Source organism: Antennarius striatus, chromosome 12 (genome assembly GCF_040054535.1).
Source record: "Antennarius striatus isolate MH-2024 chromosome 12, ASM4005453v1, whole genome shotgun sequence".
NCBI lineage: Eukaryota > Metazoa > Chordata > Actinopteri > Lophiiformes > Antennariidae > Antennarius > Antennarius striatus.
In genome coordinates, this window is record NC_090787.1 from 21,607,501 (window position 1) to 21,625,755 (window position 18,255).

General features: G+C 47.0%; 1 protein-coding gene across 7 annotated transcripts in view; it reads left to right on the plus strand.

Annotated features, from left to right (window-relative positions):
- fgf14 (fibroblast growth factor 14) overlaps positions 1-18,255 on the plus strand; it is a 111,118-nt gene that overhangs the window by 70,738 nt on the left and 22,125 nt on the right. For 4 of the 7 annotated variants that reach the window (XM_068330216.1, XM_068330217.1, XM_068330215.1 and 1 more), the window contains exons 1-3: positions 5,005-6,135; positions 14,251-14,361; positions 15,315-15,418. In XM_068330216.1, the coding sequence (XP_068186317.1) occupies positions 5,943-6,135; positions 14,251-14,361; positions 15,315-15,418 (408 nt within the window). In that variant the 5' untranslated portion in view covers positions 5,005-5,942. Of the gene's footprint in view, positions 1-5,004; positions 6,136-11,393; positions 11,490-14,250; positions 14,362-15,314; positions 15,419-18,255 lie in introns of those variants that run through there. The other 3 variants (XM_068330218.1, XM_068330221.1, XM_068330219.1) reach the window with 2 other exon arrangements.

Here is an 18,255-nt window from a genome sequence, read left to right on the forward strand (position 1 = left end):
GTCTGAAAACGATCTTACCTTCAAATCTCTTTCAAATCCTCCGGGGTGAAGCTCATGACAGATTCTTGATCTATGGTCATTCTGACCCTGTTTGTCCTGCTCTCCATTGCTCTCCAGTCTTCCCAGAAGGTATTCTGAATAAAGATAGGTTCCTATCTTTGTGTCTACCTCCTGTGGTGTTGGAACCTCCATTCACCTCACAGGTAACCATGACTTTATCTGATTAATCGATTCATTGATCGTATTGTGTTCTCATGGCGGCCCTGACTGATGAAGGGACGGGTGTCGCTGATGACCTCTGACCCCACGTGACCCCTTGATACAGGAAGCTGCTGCAGCAGATTTGAAGGTTTCCTGACCACAGGGATGATGTTAGACATCAGGAAATATGTTTTCTTCATTTTTTCATAACGATAAAGAAAATATTTGTCACTTTAAAATGAGTTCACTGTCCCTTTAAGTTTCTTTCTCATGTGAAAAGCTGACTCAACTAGACGAGTTTCCATCAGGGAATTAATGTTATTAATCCAGATTAATATTTTGTGTTTAGCCACCAAAATGTTCCTGCTTCACTCGACACACATGCCCAGAAACTTGTAATGATTCCTCCATCAAACACGGGACACAGGGGAAAGTGATCAATGACATGATCATTTAATTCCCTTTAGTATTAGCATTCAGATGGATGCGTCTAACTGCTGGTTCGTTTAGCATAAAATCTGGAGACAAGGGGGAGGGTTTAGCAGCCGGACCGACCGATGCTTCAGACCAAGAACCCAGCAGAGACCCCCAAGAGGCTTCTGGTCCCACCGGACCAGCAGTCCAGGATGTTACAGTCTACCCTAAAAGGACTTCATCATCAGGCAGACGTCATGGATGTTCTCATCAGCTGGACAGGAAGGCTAGCAGGTAGCAGGCTGGGGGGGCTAGGGGTCCATTTGGGACAGGGTGTGAGGAACAGACTGTAGGCATCGCTCTGAACGAACCCCCACTGCTGTACGTAAATCATTTGTTCCTGCTGCAGTGAAACCAGCCTGACGGCTGTCCTCAATTTACCCACACTGCATCTGTGAATCCATCAGCTGAGCTTGGCCTGACCCGACCCCCCACCCTCATTACCATTCTATGAGGCCTCTGGGTGCTGAAGATCGCCCAGGCCCCCCACCCACATCAGAAAATGATTAATATTGATACGCTCAGATCTTTATGAATTTGCAGGCGTCGTCTCTGCTCAACAACACAGTACAACACACACACACACACACACACACACACACACACACACACACACACACACACACACACACACACACACACACACACACACACACACACACACACACACACACACACACACACACACACACACACACACACACACACACGGTAACAGCCTTCAGCTCTGGAAGCGGCCCCCGCCACAGGGCTTCAGGCTAATTGATATTCTCCCACACCCCCCAGGTCTTCTCTGGGGGGGAACTCACTGCAGTGCTGACACGGCACATTCCATCACCACTGCAGGTGTGTGTGTGTGTGTGTGTATATGTGTGTGTGTCTGTGTGTGTGTGTGTGTGTGTGTGTGTGTGTGTGTGTGTGTGTGTGACTGGATCCTGCGTCCTCAGTGGATCTTGACATCATTGTTCCGCCCCTGTTTGCCCCCCTGGGTGGTTTGTATTGTAGATTTGCCCCCTTAAATACCGTTGTTTTGCTTCATCATAAATTCTGCTTAAAGTGGGTTGTTTGTTTGCTGGTTATGATTTACCAGTGCTCACTGCTGGGGGGCCAGGGGCTGCATTTAATCTCAGTCACTCCTCTCTGGCTCTGCTTGTACTCAGGACGAAACAAACAGAGTTCCTTCTCCTTCAGCGGACTCTCCTCTCCAGAGCTGCAGCAGCAATCAGACCTAATGGTCCTGAAGAACAGCTACATAAGAACATCTTTATGACACCCGCCAATTAACGCCATCTTAGTCTTTCCACCCCCCCACCTCACCCCCATCTTCATTCGTCTCCCTACAGGAGGACATCCTGTGAGTGTGTCTTACTGTGGAGCGATGAGCTCAAACGGACTAGACTTCAGTTCTGAGCAGCTGTGTGTCAGTACCGTCCCTGTTGGGGGGCTGCACAGCCCACACCCACTCATCTCTGAGGAGGGGGGGCAACACTCCATCACCATCACAACAGAGACGTTTTGTAATGTGGCTATACATCTCTGGTGGCGTGTTGATTGCACCTAGAGGCGATTATGGGATGTTTGTTTCAAAGACTTTATGACTCTCCCTGTGGAGTGATGGAACAGCTCCATGAGGGGGGTGAGGAGGGGCGTCATGTCGCTGACGTCACCACAAGTCTGCTCTGGTTCTGAAACACCTTTATAGGTATACCTGTGTGTGTGTGTGTGTGTGTGTGTGTGTGTGTGTGTGTGTGTGTGTGTGTGTGTGTGTGTGTGTGTGTGTGTGTGTGTGTGTGTGTGTGTGTATAAATGAGAATGGCGTGACTCTAGGTGATGGAAGTGGAGGTTTACCTGTGCATGAACACTGAACACTGAACACTGAACACTGAACACTGAACACTATCCAAAGAGATTTTCTACTTCTCCTCTCCTTCAAACATCCAGTGTAGAACATTCAAACACTCCCTGTAGTCCTGGTTCTATCTAGATTTCCTCAGCCTCTGATTATTGTTATTATTTTGCTATAATTTCATTCCACCTTAAAGCGCGACAAACTCTCCTCTTTGTGGGGCGAACCTCACCACACATGAGAAGCGTTGATAGCAGAATACTCCCAACAGGTTCACATGGAACGATCAATCAGCTGATGCAAAGGAAGGAAGATCAGAACGTTAGAGGAAATAGACGTCAACGACCAAAGAAAGCCCCCCTCCTCTCCGACTCCATTAACTGTGTGTTTGATTCTAGAGACTGATTGGATTGAGACGTGTTAATCCTCGTTAATCCCGCTGGACCTGAGCTGAAACAGACAGTTTCTCCTATCAGAACCGACGGGGCGATGAAAGACCCCAACCCTCCAGCAAAGCCCTGCTAATCAAACAGGGTGTTTGTCCTGCCCCCATTGGATGACATTTGCTTTGCTTCAGTGGGGGTGGGGGGTGGGGGGGGGGTATAATGCAATTTCCTCTGAGGAGAACAGATTAAAACGTTCTGACCTGATGAGGCTCCACGAGATGGATTCTGCTCTGCTGAATCTTTCTGTGTTTGGTGGCTTCATTTCCATACAGGTCAGCTGTGTGTGATTATTATGGTCTGGCATATCTTTTTCAAAAGAGTGTATTGATACCAAAACAGCATGTATGGTCACACACAGCGTTCCACATACATCTTATTTGTAATTGGCTAATTTTGAGCAAATTACATCCTGAGGCAACATTTGGTCCCCGTCTGAGTGGAAATGTCCCGATGCATCAATCTGACCGCCGTCCTGTGACAACATAACCACGTTAGGGCCGTCGGGGGCCGGTATAAACGGAGCACGACCAGCCAAAGGGAACGGTTTGGAATGGGACCGCCATGGACTCTCATACATTCACATGTAGGAAGAAAAAAAATGTAGGTACGTGCGTCTTTGTTCTGTTTGTCAGGGTTTGAATGTTTGTTATCTGATTTGTTGTCGAGCTTTAAATGTAGGAAGTCTTTTTCCTGCTGGTGTGTGTTGCTGTTGTTAAACTAAGATCTGTGGAGTTTGTGTGAACAACGCGAACCTCACAGTTTCTTCTCAATAACAATAGGAAATATTTTGATGGGACTTAATATTGTCATTTTGAGTTAATTATTGGTGGGAGGGGATGTCATAATCCACATTATTGTGTTAATCTTGGAGAACAACGAACCAAAACTTCATATTTTCCCCTAAAAATTAACATTAAGAACTCCTGACCTTGTTTTTGGAACGGAAAAACCATTTTCTGTGCCCGTGAGAGTGGGGGCCTCTGATTGGCGGTCGTTGCTGTGACGGCAGCTGTCTGGCTGGGGGGGTGAGGGCTCATTGTTGGGCTGACAGTGTCCGCTGCTGGTGGTGTCGTTAACTGCAGCACCGGGAGCGGAGGGAACGGTGAGGCGCGTTAGGATCCAACCGAATCTGCAGCTCCTGAATTACATTGATCCTCTGACACCCTCAGCTGTAAAGGGAATTAAAGAACAAGAATACCCCCCTGTCCCCCCCAGGTATGAATCAGCTCGTTCAGCCCACCCGAACAGCTGCGCATCAACAGGTGCGTCCTGCGTGTGGCGCATGAACGCGCACCGGGAACACCGGTCCGGTCCCTCCGGCCCAGATGTGTAGTTACCGCTGCTGCCAGCAGAGGGCCCCCTCCAGTTTTCTTTTCAATGCGTGTGATTGAGATCGTTTTCGCTCCAAACCCAAGAAATGGGCTCTGATCGGTTGGTGATCCCGCTGTCGGAGCCGGATCCCGACGTCCAGATCCACGGAGGAGTGGACCCCCCCCCCGGTTTCTTTTCTTTGAAGGTTGAGGAAAGAAAAACACACCCCAGCCGTGACAGCGAGGCGCTGTCCGTGGTTCTGGTGCCGCACAGCCGCCGGGGGGCGCAGTCTGGAGGGCAGTTCTCCTCCATAACGCGCTGCAGCTGGAATGAGTCACATGGATGATTATTCACGTTTCACCCAAAGGATTTCATGAAAATGAAATATTCAAACGCCACTCCGTCAGCAGCCCCTCATATTATGGGATGTGTGAGGAATGATCATTTGAGTTGGTTTTGATTTTACTTAGAAAATAAAAAGACAGCCTGAACACCCGACTGCTGATTCCCCTTCAAGCGGGGGCTTGGTGTGTGTGTGTGTGTGTGTGTGTGTGTGTGTGTGTGTGTGTGTGTGTGTGTGAGTGTGTGTGTGTGTGTGTGTGTGTGTGTGTGTGCGCGCGCGCGCGCGCGCGGGGGAGGGAAAGGGGTGGGGGTCCGTTGTGTTCACTAACGACCGGTTAGGACTTGTTGATGGGAACCATTTGCTGGTCGGGGTATAAAGGCTGAGTCCGGTGTCCGGTGACCGTGTCCCGGTGCCCCCCCCGGTGGTCGGGGCTTTTACGCACCAATCTGATCGCCGTACCGTCACCCCCGCGCCGTGGCCCCGGTAGGGCAGTCCTCCCGGGGTTCGGGGTGGTTCTACTTGTATGCAGCGGGTCTCACGGCGCACGTCGCCGCCCTGGCGTGGAGCCGCTCCGGCAGCTCCTCCGTGACGCTCCGCTGGATCCACGGAACACTGGTTTCTGGGGCGGGTCGGAGTTGGAATACAAGTTTGCGTTCACTGAACCCCCCTGCACCGATTCTCGTTGTTTTTCTGCGGTTGCGTCTCTTCCCTCTCCTAACGCGGACTGTTCGACCGGAGGGGGGGTCGCCGTCGCGGACTGCTTCCTCCGAACCGGGGGCTGCGTTCTCACCCGGATGCTGATCTCCACCCGAGACGCGTTGCTCTTGCCCGGTTCGCGGCGGCGCACATGTTCGGGCGTCCCCGCCGCTTCTGATCCAGCAGACGCGACCGGCGGAGGGAGGAGGTACCGGGGGGCGACCGGAGGGAAGAGCCGGTGGATGCTACCGTGTTACCGCTGCTGCTGGGGGTGAAGACGGACATTTAAGGAGACGATGCCCCCGATCCCGTCACAGACTCCCTAGAGACACAGGTGTGAGGGACCGTCTGACATCCATCGGGACTATTGATCCATGTGTGGAATTACGCACGAACTGATCTCACCCCCCCACCATGCCCTTTAGTTTCTCCAGCTGTTTTAACATCTCAGTTATCATGTAGTATCGGGACCAAAACGAGGAGCAGCTCCTGGAACATCTAAATCAGACATTCGACATCCCGGAGCGGACCCCCCCGCCGCCACTATGGGGCTGTGACCCGGGCGGGGAGCTCTGAGAGGCGGCTGTTCGTGTCGTCTGTCCTCCGTGCGCAGACCTTTGGAGCCATGGCTGCCGCCATCGCCAGCGGGCTGATCCGACAGAAGAGACAAGCCCGGGAGCAGCACTTCGACCGGCCCTCCACCAACCGGAGGAGGAAGAGCCCCAACAAGAACAAGGGGCTCTGCAATGGGAACCTGGTCGACATCTTCTCCAAAGTGCGCATCTTCGGCCTCAGGAAGAGGAGACTACGGAGACAAGGTCTGGGACCCTCAGTGCTGCTTTGTCTGCATTTCATGCCGACACACATGCGTTCGACCACGAGTTGATCCTGTCACTAGTGACTGGATCACCACTCCATCACCACCAGTGTCGTGAGAATCCATCAGATGTGATTGAAGTTTATCATCGTCACCGTTTATCATTTGTTTCCTCTCTGTTTATGGGGGAGAAGTTAATGTGAAGGTGAGTGTGTGTTCTCTGGTGCACCTGGTGGAGAGTCACACACACCTTCTAGCCTCTGATTTACATTCAGTCCCAGGTAGCTGAAGGCTGTGGAGGAGGAGTGCTGAACGGATTAGACAGGTTTACTGAGCTGTCACCTGGAGACTGGACTGTATGAAGCTCACACACACACACACACACACACACACACACACACACACACACACACACACACACACACACACACACACACACACCATTGGCTGAAATGCTTTGTACATAACCAAGTCCCCAAAGCCGAGACGTGAAACTCATCTGCAGTCAAACCAAAAGGTCTTCTGGCGTCGAGGTGACGCCTCTCAAATGTCGTCTTGTCCCACAGATTTATCAAGCGTTGGTCTCGTAGCGTCCAGCTGATCATCAGTCTGCTTGTCAAAACGGTGTTTTCAACATTTCTGCTCAAGCTGGGGTTGTTAGCGTGTCGTCAGCAATGAAAGCTGCTGAAATCAGAGGAAAGAGAAGGGGGAGGATGGTATGGAGGCACCAAACCTGTTGCTCCAGACTGGAACCCCATTTCATTAAAGGCATGATTTAAGGTGTAAACCTTCCAAACCAGCGGGGGTCTGAGCGACACCAGGAGTCCCTCCTGTTCATCCTGTCTGTCTCTAACTGAACTGAGACCTGACCCATGAGTGACGTCCCTTCTCTCCATTAGAGCGCTGATCTGACAGCATCTGTATTACAGCACATGGATCTCACTTCTGTTCACGGGTCAGTTCCCTTCAGAGTGGTGGGTTTGATTGGTCTGATGTGTGTGTGTGTGTGTGTGTGTGTGTGTGTGTGTTTAATTGTCCATCACCCCCAGACGGGCTGACGGCGTCTGTCTGTACATCTGAACCTCCTTCGTGTCGGAGCAGAGACGCTGGACGAGTGACGTGTGGTTTGGTTGAACGTCTGTCCACACAGACAGCAGGATAATAAACCTGGTAGCTCTGTGAGGCGTGTTGTTGATGGGGGGTGTAATGTGGAGTTGGTGGGGGTGAAGTCAGACGTGTGGATGACGGTCGGCTGCTCTCCTTCCTGGTAACAGCCATTTTACAGCAGAACACAAGTGTGAGCCTCAGAATGATGAGGCTAATCCTCAGGAACGGTGGCAGCATGAGTGTTGATGAGATGAGAGGCATGACCCCCCCCCCAAGACACAAAAGACTCCTGCTAGAATGAATTAGCAATGAAGGGGAAAGTTTTTAATTTTGTCCTCATTCTGTCCTCATTTTGTCCTCATTTTGTCCTCATTCTGTCCTCATTTTGTCCTCATTCTGTCCTCATTTTGTCCTCATTTTGTCCTCATTCTGTCCTCATTCTGTCCTCATTTTGTCCTCATTCTGTCCTCATTTTGTCCTCATTCTGTCCTCATTTTGTCCTCATTCGTCCTCATTCGTCCTCATTTTGTCCTCATTCTGTCCTCATTCTGTCCTCAATTTGTCCTTAATTTTGTCCCAGTAATCTGAGCGCAGGTATTCAGGTAGTAATATTTTTAATGACAGCCTGGTGGGAACACACTCCATGAATTTCACCCTCACATGGGAATCAGGAGACTCTTCACCCGGGGACACCAGCCTCTGCTGTTAGTGTTTGTCTCCTCACCCTCCTCACCTCTCTCACCCGTTTTTCATCCTCTCTTATTCACTGTGTCACCTCAGGAGCACACAGTCTAGCTCGACTAAAGGCTCTTGTACTTGATTTAATTTTAGCCCCTGTTAGGACTGTCTTTCATTTGTTGTGAGTGAATGGAGTTGAATGCGCCACTGGTCAGCTGTGCTGAGATCAGTGGTGTTTGTCTCCCAGGTGAGAACGCCACTGGGCTTCCTGTGACGGCGGAGCCTGCAGGGAGCAGCTTTCTAACATCCAGTCTGATTACGTTTTGTCGTCACATTCAGTTTCCCACGGAGATCCTTGAAGACTAGAATGTGGAGGCGTCTGAATGTCCTCCCCCAGTGTTTCCTATGGCTGGGGTATTGATCTTGTCAGCGATGCCCTAGATTAGCTGTTCTTACGGTCTCTATTGAACGGTGCTGATGGAAATCTTGTTTTTGATCCTCAGTGTTTTTGTCAAATTTCAAGAACATGTATCAAATATTTAGCGGTAATTATTATAATATCATTCAACCTCATTTCCCTTTTTTTTTTTTTTTTTAATTCCTTGGTTACAGAAGACTTAAAAACTGAGCTAAAACCCTCCTGGGCAATAAATAAACAGCTAAATAAATAAAGCAGAAGCTTATTTTGTTCCATTGTTCTTTGGATTAATGAATAGAGACCGAATTTGGGAAATTTTTTGTCAAAAATTCAAAAAATTATGCAAAAATCCTCAATTAATGTGATTTTAATTTCCTCTTTTTTATCATGTAGTTCGTATTGGACCTACAGGCACACACCAGAAACCCACAGTGTGTGTGTGTGTGTGTGTGTGTGTGTGTGTGTGTGTGTAGGACTCCATATGACTTGTTGCCCTAACCGTTGCCCTGGGCTGAGTGTTGACACGGTTTTCCTGGTGTCTTGTCTTTAAACCCCCCCCATCCACCTGTTGGTGTGAAGGGGCTCTGCAGTGATGACTCACACCTGGAGCCGTGAACCGACGCTCCAGAACGCTGCCTTCGTAAGTCAGGTGGAAAAATCCAACCCAGAATGCCTGTTCCCTGTGAGCAGGGGCATTATGGTATGTGGGGGTGTTTCTGCACCTGGCGCTGGCTTGCTGCTGTAAGGAGAGCCAACGGGTGTCACAGACGGTTGTTCCCAAGTTGTGTGGTGGAAATATAACCCAGAGTGTGTTTTAATAATAATTATTATTCACTAGCACACATGTCAAAAACTACAGTCATGGTTGAGCAGCGTCTCTGAGATATTTTGGCTTGATCTTTAACCTTGTGGAGGAATTATGGGATGTCAAGGTTTCTGACAGAACGTGTGGGGCATTGATGAGCTGTAGGAAACAGAACACAACTGTCCCCCAAAAAAAACACGAGACTAACAATCTGATGATAAGATGAAACGCACACAGACACACACAGTCTGCATAGCAGACAAGTAGTCCTCAACATACAAACACCATTGGCTCCTTGAAGCTGTTTGAAATAAAAATTGTTTGTAAATAGTTATTTATGAAATTTCAATCTATAATCTCAACTTCAGGTCATTTAAATGCCATTAATACTCTAAATATGATGACTTGACAGAAACAATTAAAAGACATGACAAAATATTAATGAAATATGTATTGATTATTCTGTTGTACTTCAATAAGTTTCTCAGTTAAATTGTCCACTAGTTAACATCAAATAGCAAAACAGCGTTCAGTGTTATCGTCGGTAAATGCTTCCGGGCAGAAACCTGACCCAGCACACATTGGTTCCTACATCGTTTAGCTCAACGACCCCATTGATAGATAAATACTTTATTATTTCCTTAGGAAATTGCACATCAATAATTAATAAAACATGAACTAACAGGCAGGTGGTGACAGAGTTCTCTTTAACTAAACAAATCTGTAGAAATACAGTGAAGCCTTTTTCCTGTTTTCTTCCACAGTGTAAATTCAGGTGAACTCACTGTAAAGATGTCGTGTTTGTGTTCAGAGGTGGTTTCTGTCCCCGTCCAGCGCTGGACGGAATTCTGTGGGACACTTTGTGTTTTCTGTCACATCAACTTTAATCTGAATCACCCACGCATTCTGAAAGCAGATGGGGATCCTGTTGTTGCAGATTTTTTTTTTTTAAGGGATTAGATGTGAGTTTCAAATTCTATTAGTCGTCCTGGTAAGTGAGTCGAGGACACACAGCTGGAGATCAAACGTAATCTCACTATTCTGACTGTGATTATCTTCCCAGATTAGACCCATGGATCATTAGATTACAGTACGCAGATGAGAATATTAGATTATCTGATATTCTCTGGATTAACCGTTCGGAGACGAAGGCCTTCCTGTGACGTGGGTGTTTAGAGTGTTCAGTATGTTGACCCCTGAGACGTCTCTGGGACGGGAACCGTCGCTGCGACGTCTGATGTTGATATAAGAGGAAGTGAAGCGTAGTGATGCTGCAGCTCCTGATGTCTGATCTCTTTCTCCATGACAACAGAAGATACATAAAGGGGCTTTTCCTTGGCAGGCTGGGAACGCTGGAGCGTTCGAAGTGGGTCAGGCTGACAGCAGTGGCTGCTGCGTCTGTGCTCCAGTGTGTGTGTGTGTGTGTGTGTGTGTGTGTGTGTGTGTGTGTGTGTGTGTGTGTGTGTGTGTGTGTGTGTGTGTGTGTGTGTGTGTGTGTGTGGTAGCTTGTGTTTGCTCACACACAGACGGAGGACGACTCAATAGAAAATAAGACAGGAGCAAAATCAGGGAAGTGATGGGAGGCCAGAGCCCCCCCCCTCTATGACGGCTCCATCTATGTGCACACAGGACGTCTGCAGCAGAGCAGCGGGGTTGGATGTCTTACCGTTATGATGCTCAAAGTTTTCCAAGGAAAGCCCCTGTTCCTATTTCTGTTCTTGTTCCTGTTCCTGTTCCTGCTCCTGTTCCTGTTCCTGTTCCTGTTTCTGTTCCTGCTCCTGCTCCTGCTCCTGCTCCTGCTCCTGCTCCTGCTCCTGCTCCTGCTCCTGCTCCTGTTCCTGTTCCTGTTCCTGTTCCTGTTCCTGCTCCTGTTCCTGTTCCTGTTCCTGTTCTGTTATTTGTTCCCTTGGAACAAATAGAGTCAAGTAGAAACACGCAGCGCTTCTGTTGTACAGACTAACACCAGACAGACGGTTGGACTGCAGCAGAGGATCCAAACGCGCCGTGATGAACGTCCTGTCGTCTCGCTGTTCAGTTTGTTACGGAGGGAGGGGTTCAAACACAAAGCGAGGGAAAGAGAGAGGGACAGGAGAACAACTGCAAATACGTCAAGAACCTGACAAGGATTTCTGAGATTATCTGGTGTGTCTGACAGCTGGAAACGTGTCTGTCCTCGTGTCCCATCACATTGTCATGTTTCCTTCATGATAGAATCTGTAGAGTTACCAAAAACCCGGCTTTGTGTCTGCTGTGAAAGCTGGAGCAATAATGAGTCCAGATTCATCAGAAAGGTTTCATCTCTCAGCCGAGCCTGACCTTCAGAATGAGTTGCACAAAAGCCAGATTTGTAAGGAAAACAAAAGCGTTTTTGTTGCTCCCATTTGTGCTCCAGCGTGCATGAATGTGTGAACCTGTCAGTCATCAATGATGCGCTGCTTATTCCAGGACGTGATTGAATGCAAAGTGTGTTGAGGCGTCCCTGAGGACAGGATTAGGGCTCAACAACCACCGATTACAGAAACTTAGTTCACACGTTCTCTGGTCTCCTTCTGATTCTGTGCTCGGATTTATTCCCATTTGATAAAAATTTGCAGACCGACTCAATCTGGCTGCAGCTCAGAGGTGCCAGAGATTGAAACGGGTGGGGGTGGGGGTGGGGGGGGGCTATTGTGTGAGATACACTAGCTGGGATGCCCCAGGGAAGACAGACATCCCATGATTTATAGCATGAAGAAGGAGCCAAGTTCACCTCTACACACATTTACACAAAGAGGAAGTGTTCTCAAAGACAGCAGCCATTAAGCTGCTTCAGTTATTATACATTATCAATTATTATACATTATCAATTATACGTTATCAATTATTATACATTATCAATTATTATACGTTATCAATTATTATACATTATCAATTATTATACGTTATCAATTATTATACATTATCAATTATTATACGTTATCAATTATTATACATTATCAATTATTATATGTTATCAATTATTATACGTTATCAATTATTATACATTATCAATTATTATACATTATCAATTGTTATACGTTATCAATTATTATACATTATCAATTATTATACGTTATCAATTATTATACATTTTCAATTATTTTACATTTTCAATTATACGTTATCAATCATTATACTTTATCAATTATTATACATTATCAATTATACATTATCCATTATTATACGTTATTAAATTATACGTTATCCATTATTATACGTTATCAATTATTATACATTATCAATTATTATACGTTATCAATTATTATACTTTATCAATTATACATTATCAATTATTATACGTTATCAATTATTATACATTATCAATTATTATACGTTATCAATTATTATATATTATCAACTATTATACGTTATCAATTATACATGATCAATTATTATACATTATCCCAAATGAATGGGCTTCAATATCAACCTCAGCGCCGCTCATTGTTTTAATGGAGCTTATCAAAGTCATTAATCGATAGTGAGCGCGTCAACTTTATGTGTGTGTGTGTGTGTGTGTGTGTGGGGGGGGGGGGTTGGGCCTTCATTAAAGATGAATGTGATGCTGTGTGTGAAGGCTTGTGTTTGTGTGTGTGGATGCACCCCCTCTCTATTGTCTCCCCTCACCACTGTGGGGGGGCTCATGTTATATTTGACGTGTTTGAAAGCATAATTAATCAATGAATTCAACCGTGTCCCCCACCCCCACCCTTCATATTGGCTCGGATCAATGCTGGAACACGGTTTTGGATGATCGGTTGGACAAAACAAAATCATTTAAAATAACGGAAATCATTTGAATCCATTCAAGCCGTGTGAAAAATTCCCAAACCCTCTAAATTATGACCTGTGTATAATTCATGATATATTTTACGTACACAATGATAAAGTATGAAAAGAAACATAAAAAAGACACGAGAACACACGATGACAGAAAACTAGATCCGGTTTCACTGATGTTGTATCCATCCAGCAGCTCGTATCTCTGCTGTGGATGACCTGATTGACTTAGTTTCAAAATTCTAATAGAAACATCGACACACATCTTTGTTCACTAATTAAAATCAATAAAGTTTACAACTACTCAATTATTAATTAATTAATTACGCATTAATCACTGCGTGAACACGTTTTGTGAGCTGCAGCCCCAGCATGCATTTGGGTCAGTAATGTAAAACATTAAGGAGACTCCAGTTGTGTCCTGTTGACAGATGGAAGGAGGTTTATGTGTGACTGAGGGAACCCCCCCAGTTCATCACCATGAGACAAACAGAGACAGGGGGTGTCTTCTCTGTGACGACTGTCTAGCTCCCTGTTAGCATCACAGCCTGCACTGAACGTCTGTATAGACCAGAGAGGTGCTGCCAGCTTCCTGTCAGGAGGACCCGGTCGTCACGGCGACAGTCAGATGTTGTTTTCTGGAACCCCGTGGTTGTCCTGGTGACACAGAGTTCCTGACTCAGTATCGCTCCGACACTCCAACAGGCTGGGTTTCCTCCCCTGTCAGGCGCCAGGTAGCGTTCTCTGAGCCACACCCCCAATGACATCCCCCACCAGAGACGGCCTGGAGCTGGGGGGTCGACAGACAAAAGCCCCGTCTGCCCCCAGTAAGACCTCTAGAGTTCTGCTCTGTGGCTACTTTTTATCATTACAAACCCCCCCCAGTGTTCACTCAGCAGACTCTCTTGGAGCGTTGGGGGGGGCTGGAGGATGTAACCTCAGCTGTGGATGATTCGCCGGGGGTCAGACAGGAAGGACAGACACATCCTGTCATGCACAGGGGGGACCCAGAGGGGGTGCTGTGGGGTTCATTAAGGGAGCACAGATGAATTCTGCTGCCTGTACTGGATGCAGGCGGGGTTAGAAAGAGAAGGTTAACAGTCTGACCCAGGGGTGCCTTTATGTTAACGACTGGACAAAGAACTTTGTTCTGTTGTGGACGAGTTTTATTTGGTGTGAGTACCTGATCTTTAACATTTCTTTACTGGTTGCTAATGGTTGCTAATGATTGCTAATGGTTGCTAATGATTGCTAATGGTTGCTAATGATTGCTAATGGTTGCTCATGTTTCTGTGTGTTCCATCCTGCAGATCCCCAGCTCAAGGGTATAGTGACCAGGTTATATTGCAGGCAGGGATACTACTTGCAGATGAACACCGATGGCTCTCTTGATGGGACCAAGGATGACAGCAGCAATTCCTGTGAGTACCTCCACCGTATCCGCTGGCCTTCCACATCCAAAGAGAAGCTTCTAGAAACATTTGATGAGCGGCTGACAGGAGGAATACATGTTGATTTAAAGTGTGTGTAACCAGCATCAAGTCACTGGTCCTTAAAGTCCATCTGATTCTGAGCATTGACTGGTTTTACAAACAGCACTGTACCCTCTATTAATCTTTCAAGCAATTCCTCCTTATATGGAGGAGTTCTAGAATCACTGTGAGTCAGAGGAAAGTGGACCAGGAACCAGCAGGCTGAACAGGCAGGAAGGGGTATTATTAGCTTGATCTGGCGCTTCTCCTTTAGCGCTCCAGGCTAGGTGGTTAATTTGATTCCAGTTCTTGGTGCTAACTCCAGCCTGACATTCTGTGTTGTGTCACACACTCCTGTCAGCAGGAGATGAGGCAAATGTCACTTTCGATAGGCTCAAGGGATTTATAGAAACAGCGTTTCAGGCGATTCATCATCTCGTTTTAACTCTTGGATCAATTCAACTGCCCCACAAAGAAATGTCCGTTTGTGTCCCAAAGCACCCTCTGTGCATGAATCTGGATCCATCCTGCCAAAACCAACTACTAACAGGGTCAGTCCAGGTCACGATGGGCCTTAAAGGCTTCCATTTACACACACTTAATGTCGCAGTGCAAACAGAAGCTATTACCCACCAGGCCTCACTCTGCTCCTGCAACAAAAGGTCCATTAGACCAGCTCCGCATCGATGGTGGGGCAATTACAGCTACATCACAGGTAGCTCTGGGTGGCTGCACCCACCCTCAGCCAACATCCCCTCAATGCATCAGCCAGGAGACTGTGTTATATAAGCTTCAGACACCTCTCCTCTGATGGAGAATCACATGACCAGGGTGTTAGTGGTGAGGACCTGTGGTGATGTCTTCATGGACCTCCGATCTGACTGCTCAGGTGTGTCTTTCAGCTTTGTTCAACCTCATTCCTGTGGGCCTCAGAGTTGTTGCCATTCAGTCTGTGAAGACAGGGTTATACATCGCCATGAATGGGGAGGGTCATCTCTACACCTCAGTAAGTCACCCCTTCTGCTGTCTTCTCATCTCTTGCTTCTGATTTACCAAGGAAATGTTCTTCATCATGAGTATGAAGGCATCCAGAAACCTGCAGTGCACATATCACAGTCCTTATTGTGTGTTTTAAGGGATGTTAGTGTCTATACTATCAGTGTTTTCCCCAAAAACATTCAGATATGTAAATCAATGTACGTTACGCTGTAGGTGAAGGTAACCATGGCCCTGAAAATGTCTGATATTTACTACATTTGTGACGGAATAATTGCTTTTTGCTGAAGGTAAGGGATCTCATTAAGCAGAAATTCTTGCATTCAGGTTTGTATAAATTTGGTTATACGCCTCAAGAGTTTTGAGTATGTATGAGATTTAAGGAAAGCAGGAGGATCACATTCTTCACGGTGTCACACGGGAGCCGCATTGATTGGTAGCGTTCATCTTCTGGTCCTTGAAAGCCAATTAGACTGTACACCACTGGAAGTGAAAAGGTGAGATACGGTGACACCTGGTGTGAACTGTACATTGAGGTAAATGGAATGCACGGCTGAGTGTTCCTCACTCTGTTCTCATTGGAACGGTCCACTGTTTAGACCATCCCTCTTCAAAATAAACTGAGCCTCTGGCAGCTGGACAGTCGGGGGTTAATGAGACCTCCCCCAGCACTGATGGGGCTTCTGGTCATCCTCCTCTATTCAGATCCATCAGCTGAGAGCTCTGGAGCGCTGCTCCTCCTGACAGCAGCATCCATCAGTGGTGTCCTCATGTTCTCATCCTCTGGGCAGAGCAGGAGCTCTCATCTTCTTCTTCATTCATTATCTCTGAGACTTGGAGGGGCTACATCTGTAATGTTGGCGCGCTGCCTCTCTACCGGCGCTCTGTCGTAATCACTGCTTGACTTCAGCCATGAAATGAAATTTATCTGAAGGGGATTGACCCAGAGTCCTATGGATTTTGTTCAGTGGAGATTATGAATAATAATATTATACATTCTGTCTGTCCTGTTCTGTGTAACACAAGAATGCTGTTGTGTGATGTATTGATTACATGTAGACACACACTCCAAAACTAAAGCTGTGGTTATTGTTGGTTTTCGGACAGAACCTGATTCTTTTCATTTAACCTGCAGGACAATTAAAGGCGTCACATCACCAACTTTAAAACTGCAAATTTAGTATGAAAATACAGTCTACAAAAGATGGCAAATGGGCAGTCAATCACATCTGAATCAGCAGAATGTAAGAAAGAACCGTCTGGTGTAATATCAGTGCAGACAGTACAGCTTATACTCGTGTCAGTTCGTCGTCTCCACAGCTTTGTAGGGGATAGAAATAGGAGGTACAGTATGTAGGTTGAATGACGCTGTATACCAAATAATCCTATTTGTTTAGAGCCCTGTTGGATGCCCGTTGGATGTCTGTTGGTTGGTCGGATTCAATGGATGTCTCGCATCATGATTTTGCTGCTTCACTAATAATCCCTGTGTGTGTTTTGATGGTGAGTGTGAGCTCACACTGCTGGTGGAAGCTGCTCACGTTCAAGCCTGGAGCCACATGTTTCACAGCAGCGTGTGGAGCTTTGAACCCCCCCAGTATAGTGTTTGTTGTTGTTGTTGGGGCTGCGGGCCCCGGGGCCAGTTTCAGGGGACAGATGATCGGAGTCACACCTGTTGAGTCGAGGCCAGGTGCTTCCTGATCACAGCTTCACCTGCAGCCGGTCTCTGTGCTCATGAGGGTTCAGACCGGACCCCCCACCCACTCACAGCCCCCCCGCTCCTAAGGTTAGCGTTACTCTGGTAGCTTTGGACAATGTTCTGCATCTCCTCTGCTTCTTTTCCCCTCCCCCGTTACTAAGGTAGGACTCTGCCATTACGGCTGTGTTCCATTACAGGCGAGGGTCTGACGGTCCAGCCTTCCCCCCATTAGGTCGTTTATTGTAGTGCACTCACAAGCTGCGTTTGAAGGCCGTATTAATGCAGAAAAACACGATGACTAACATGTTGTTAGGTTTGTGTGGATCCAATATGTAAAGAAATCGTTACAAAACACATAGAAGGCGGCGTGTTTTAATTAAAATATATTCTTAATCAGTCCGACCTCATTTCACCAAAGCCCCTTAATGACTGAAATCACTTTGTCCGTTGTTATTTCACATAATTAAATATATTAAAAAGGCTTTAACTATGATGACGTACTTTGATGCTGAATTGCATTCAGGTTCAAACACATGAGGGGGAGTCCCACTCTTTCAGAAAATAGATGGAAAGCCCTTTCAAGGCTGCTGGTAGTGCATCATACTTCTTTGTGTGGCCCCCGAGGCGACGCATGAGGCTCCGGTGACGGAGATAGCATCGAAGCTAAACGGTGCAGCCTGGCACAAAACACACATGACGGAATAAAGGAGAGTTCAGTCTTCTCACCCCTCTCTAATCTGCTTCTTTTCCATGAGCCGGTAAAATCCTGGCTAATTTCTCCTCCAGGCTGCTGCTGGGCTCCGGCTTCATTCTGTGTTGTTAGAGAGGAGCTCTCTGCCTTTGTCCCTGGAGGAGGCGGCGGATGCAGGATGTGGTATTCTTTAGGTACCTGTTATATAATTTTATACCAAAGCAGACAAACTTCAATTATTCTGTGGGGATGAGGATATTTAATCTTAGTGCACAAAAAAAAAGTGTTGAATTGTAGAGTTTCGTTGCACATGATGCAATGCTGGTGCCACAGACTGTAACTGATGCTGAATGCGTTTTCTGTTCATTCATTTTCCTCCCGTCGCTCCTGTTGGTTCGGGTGGGGGGTCTTTATGGGCGGCTGGTTTTCTTTAGAGCGGCTGCAGCGTTCCTTCACT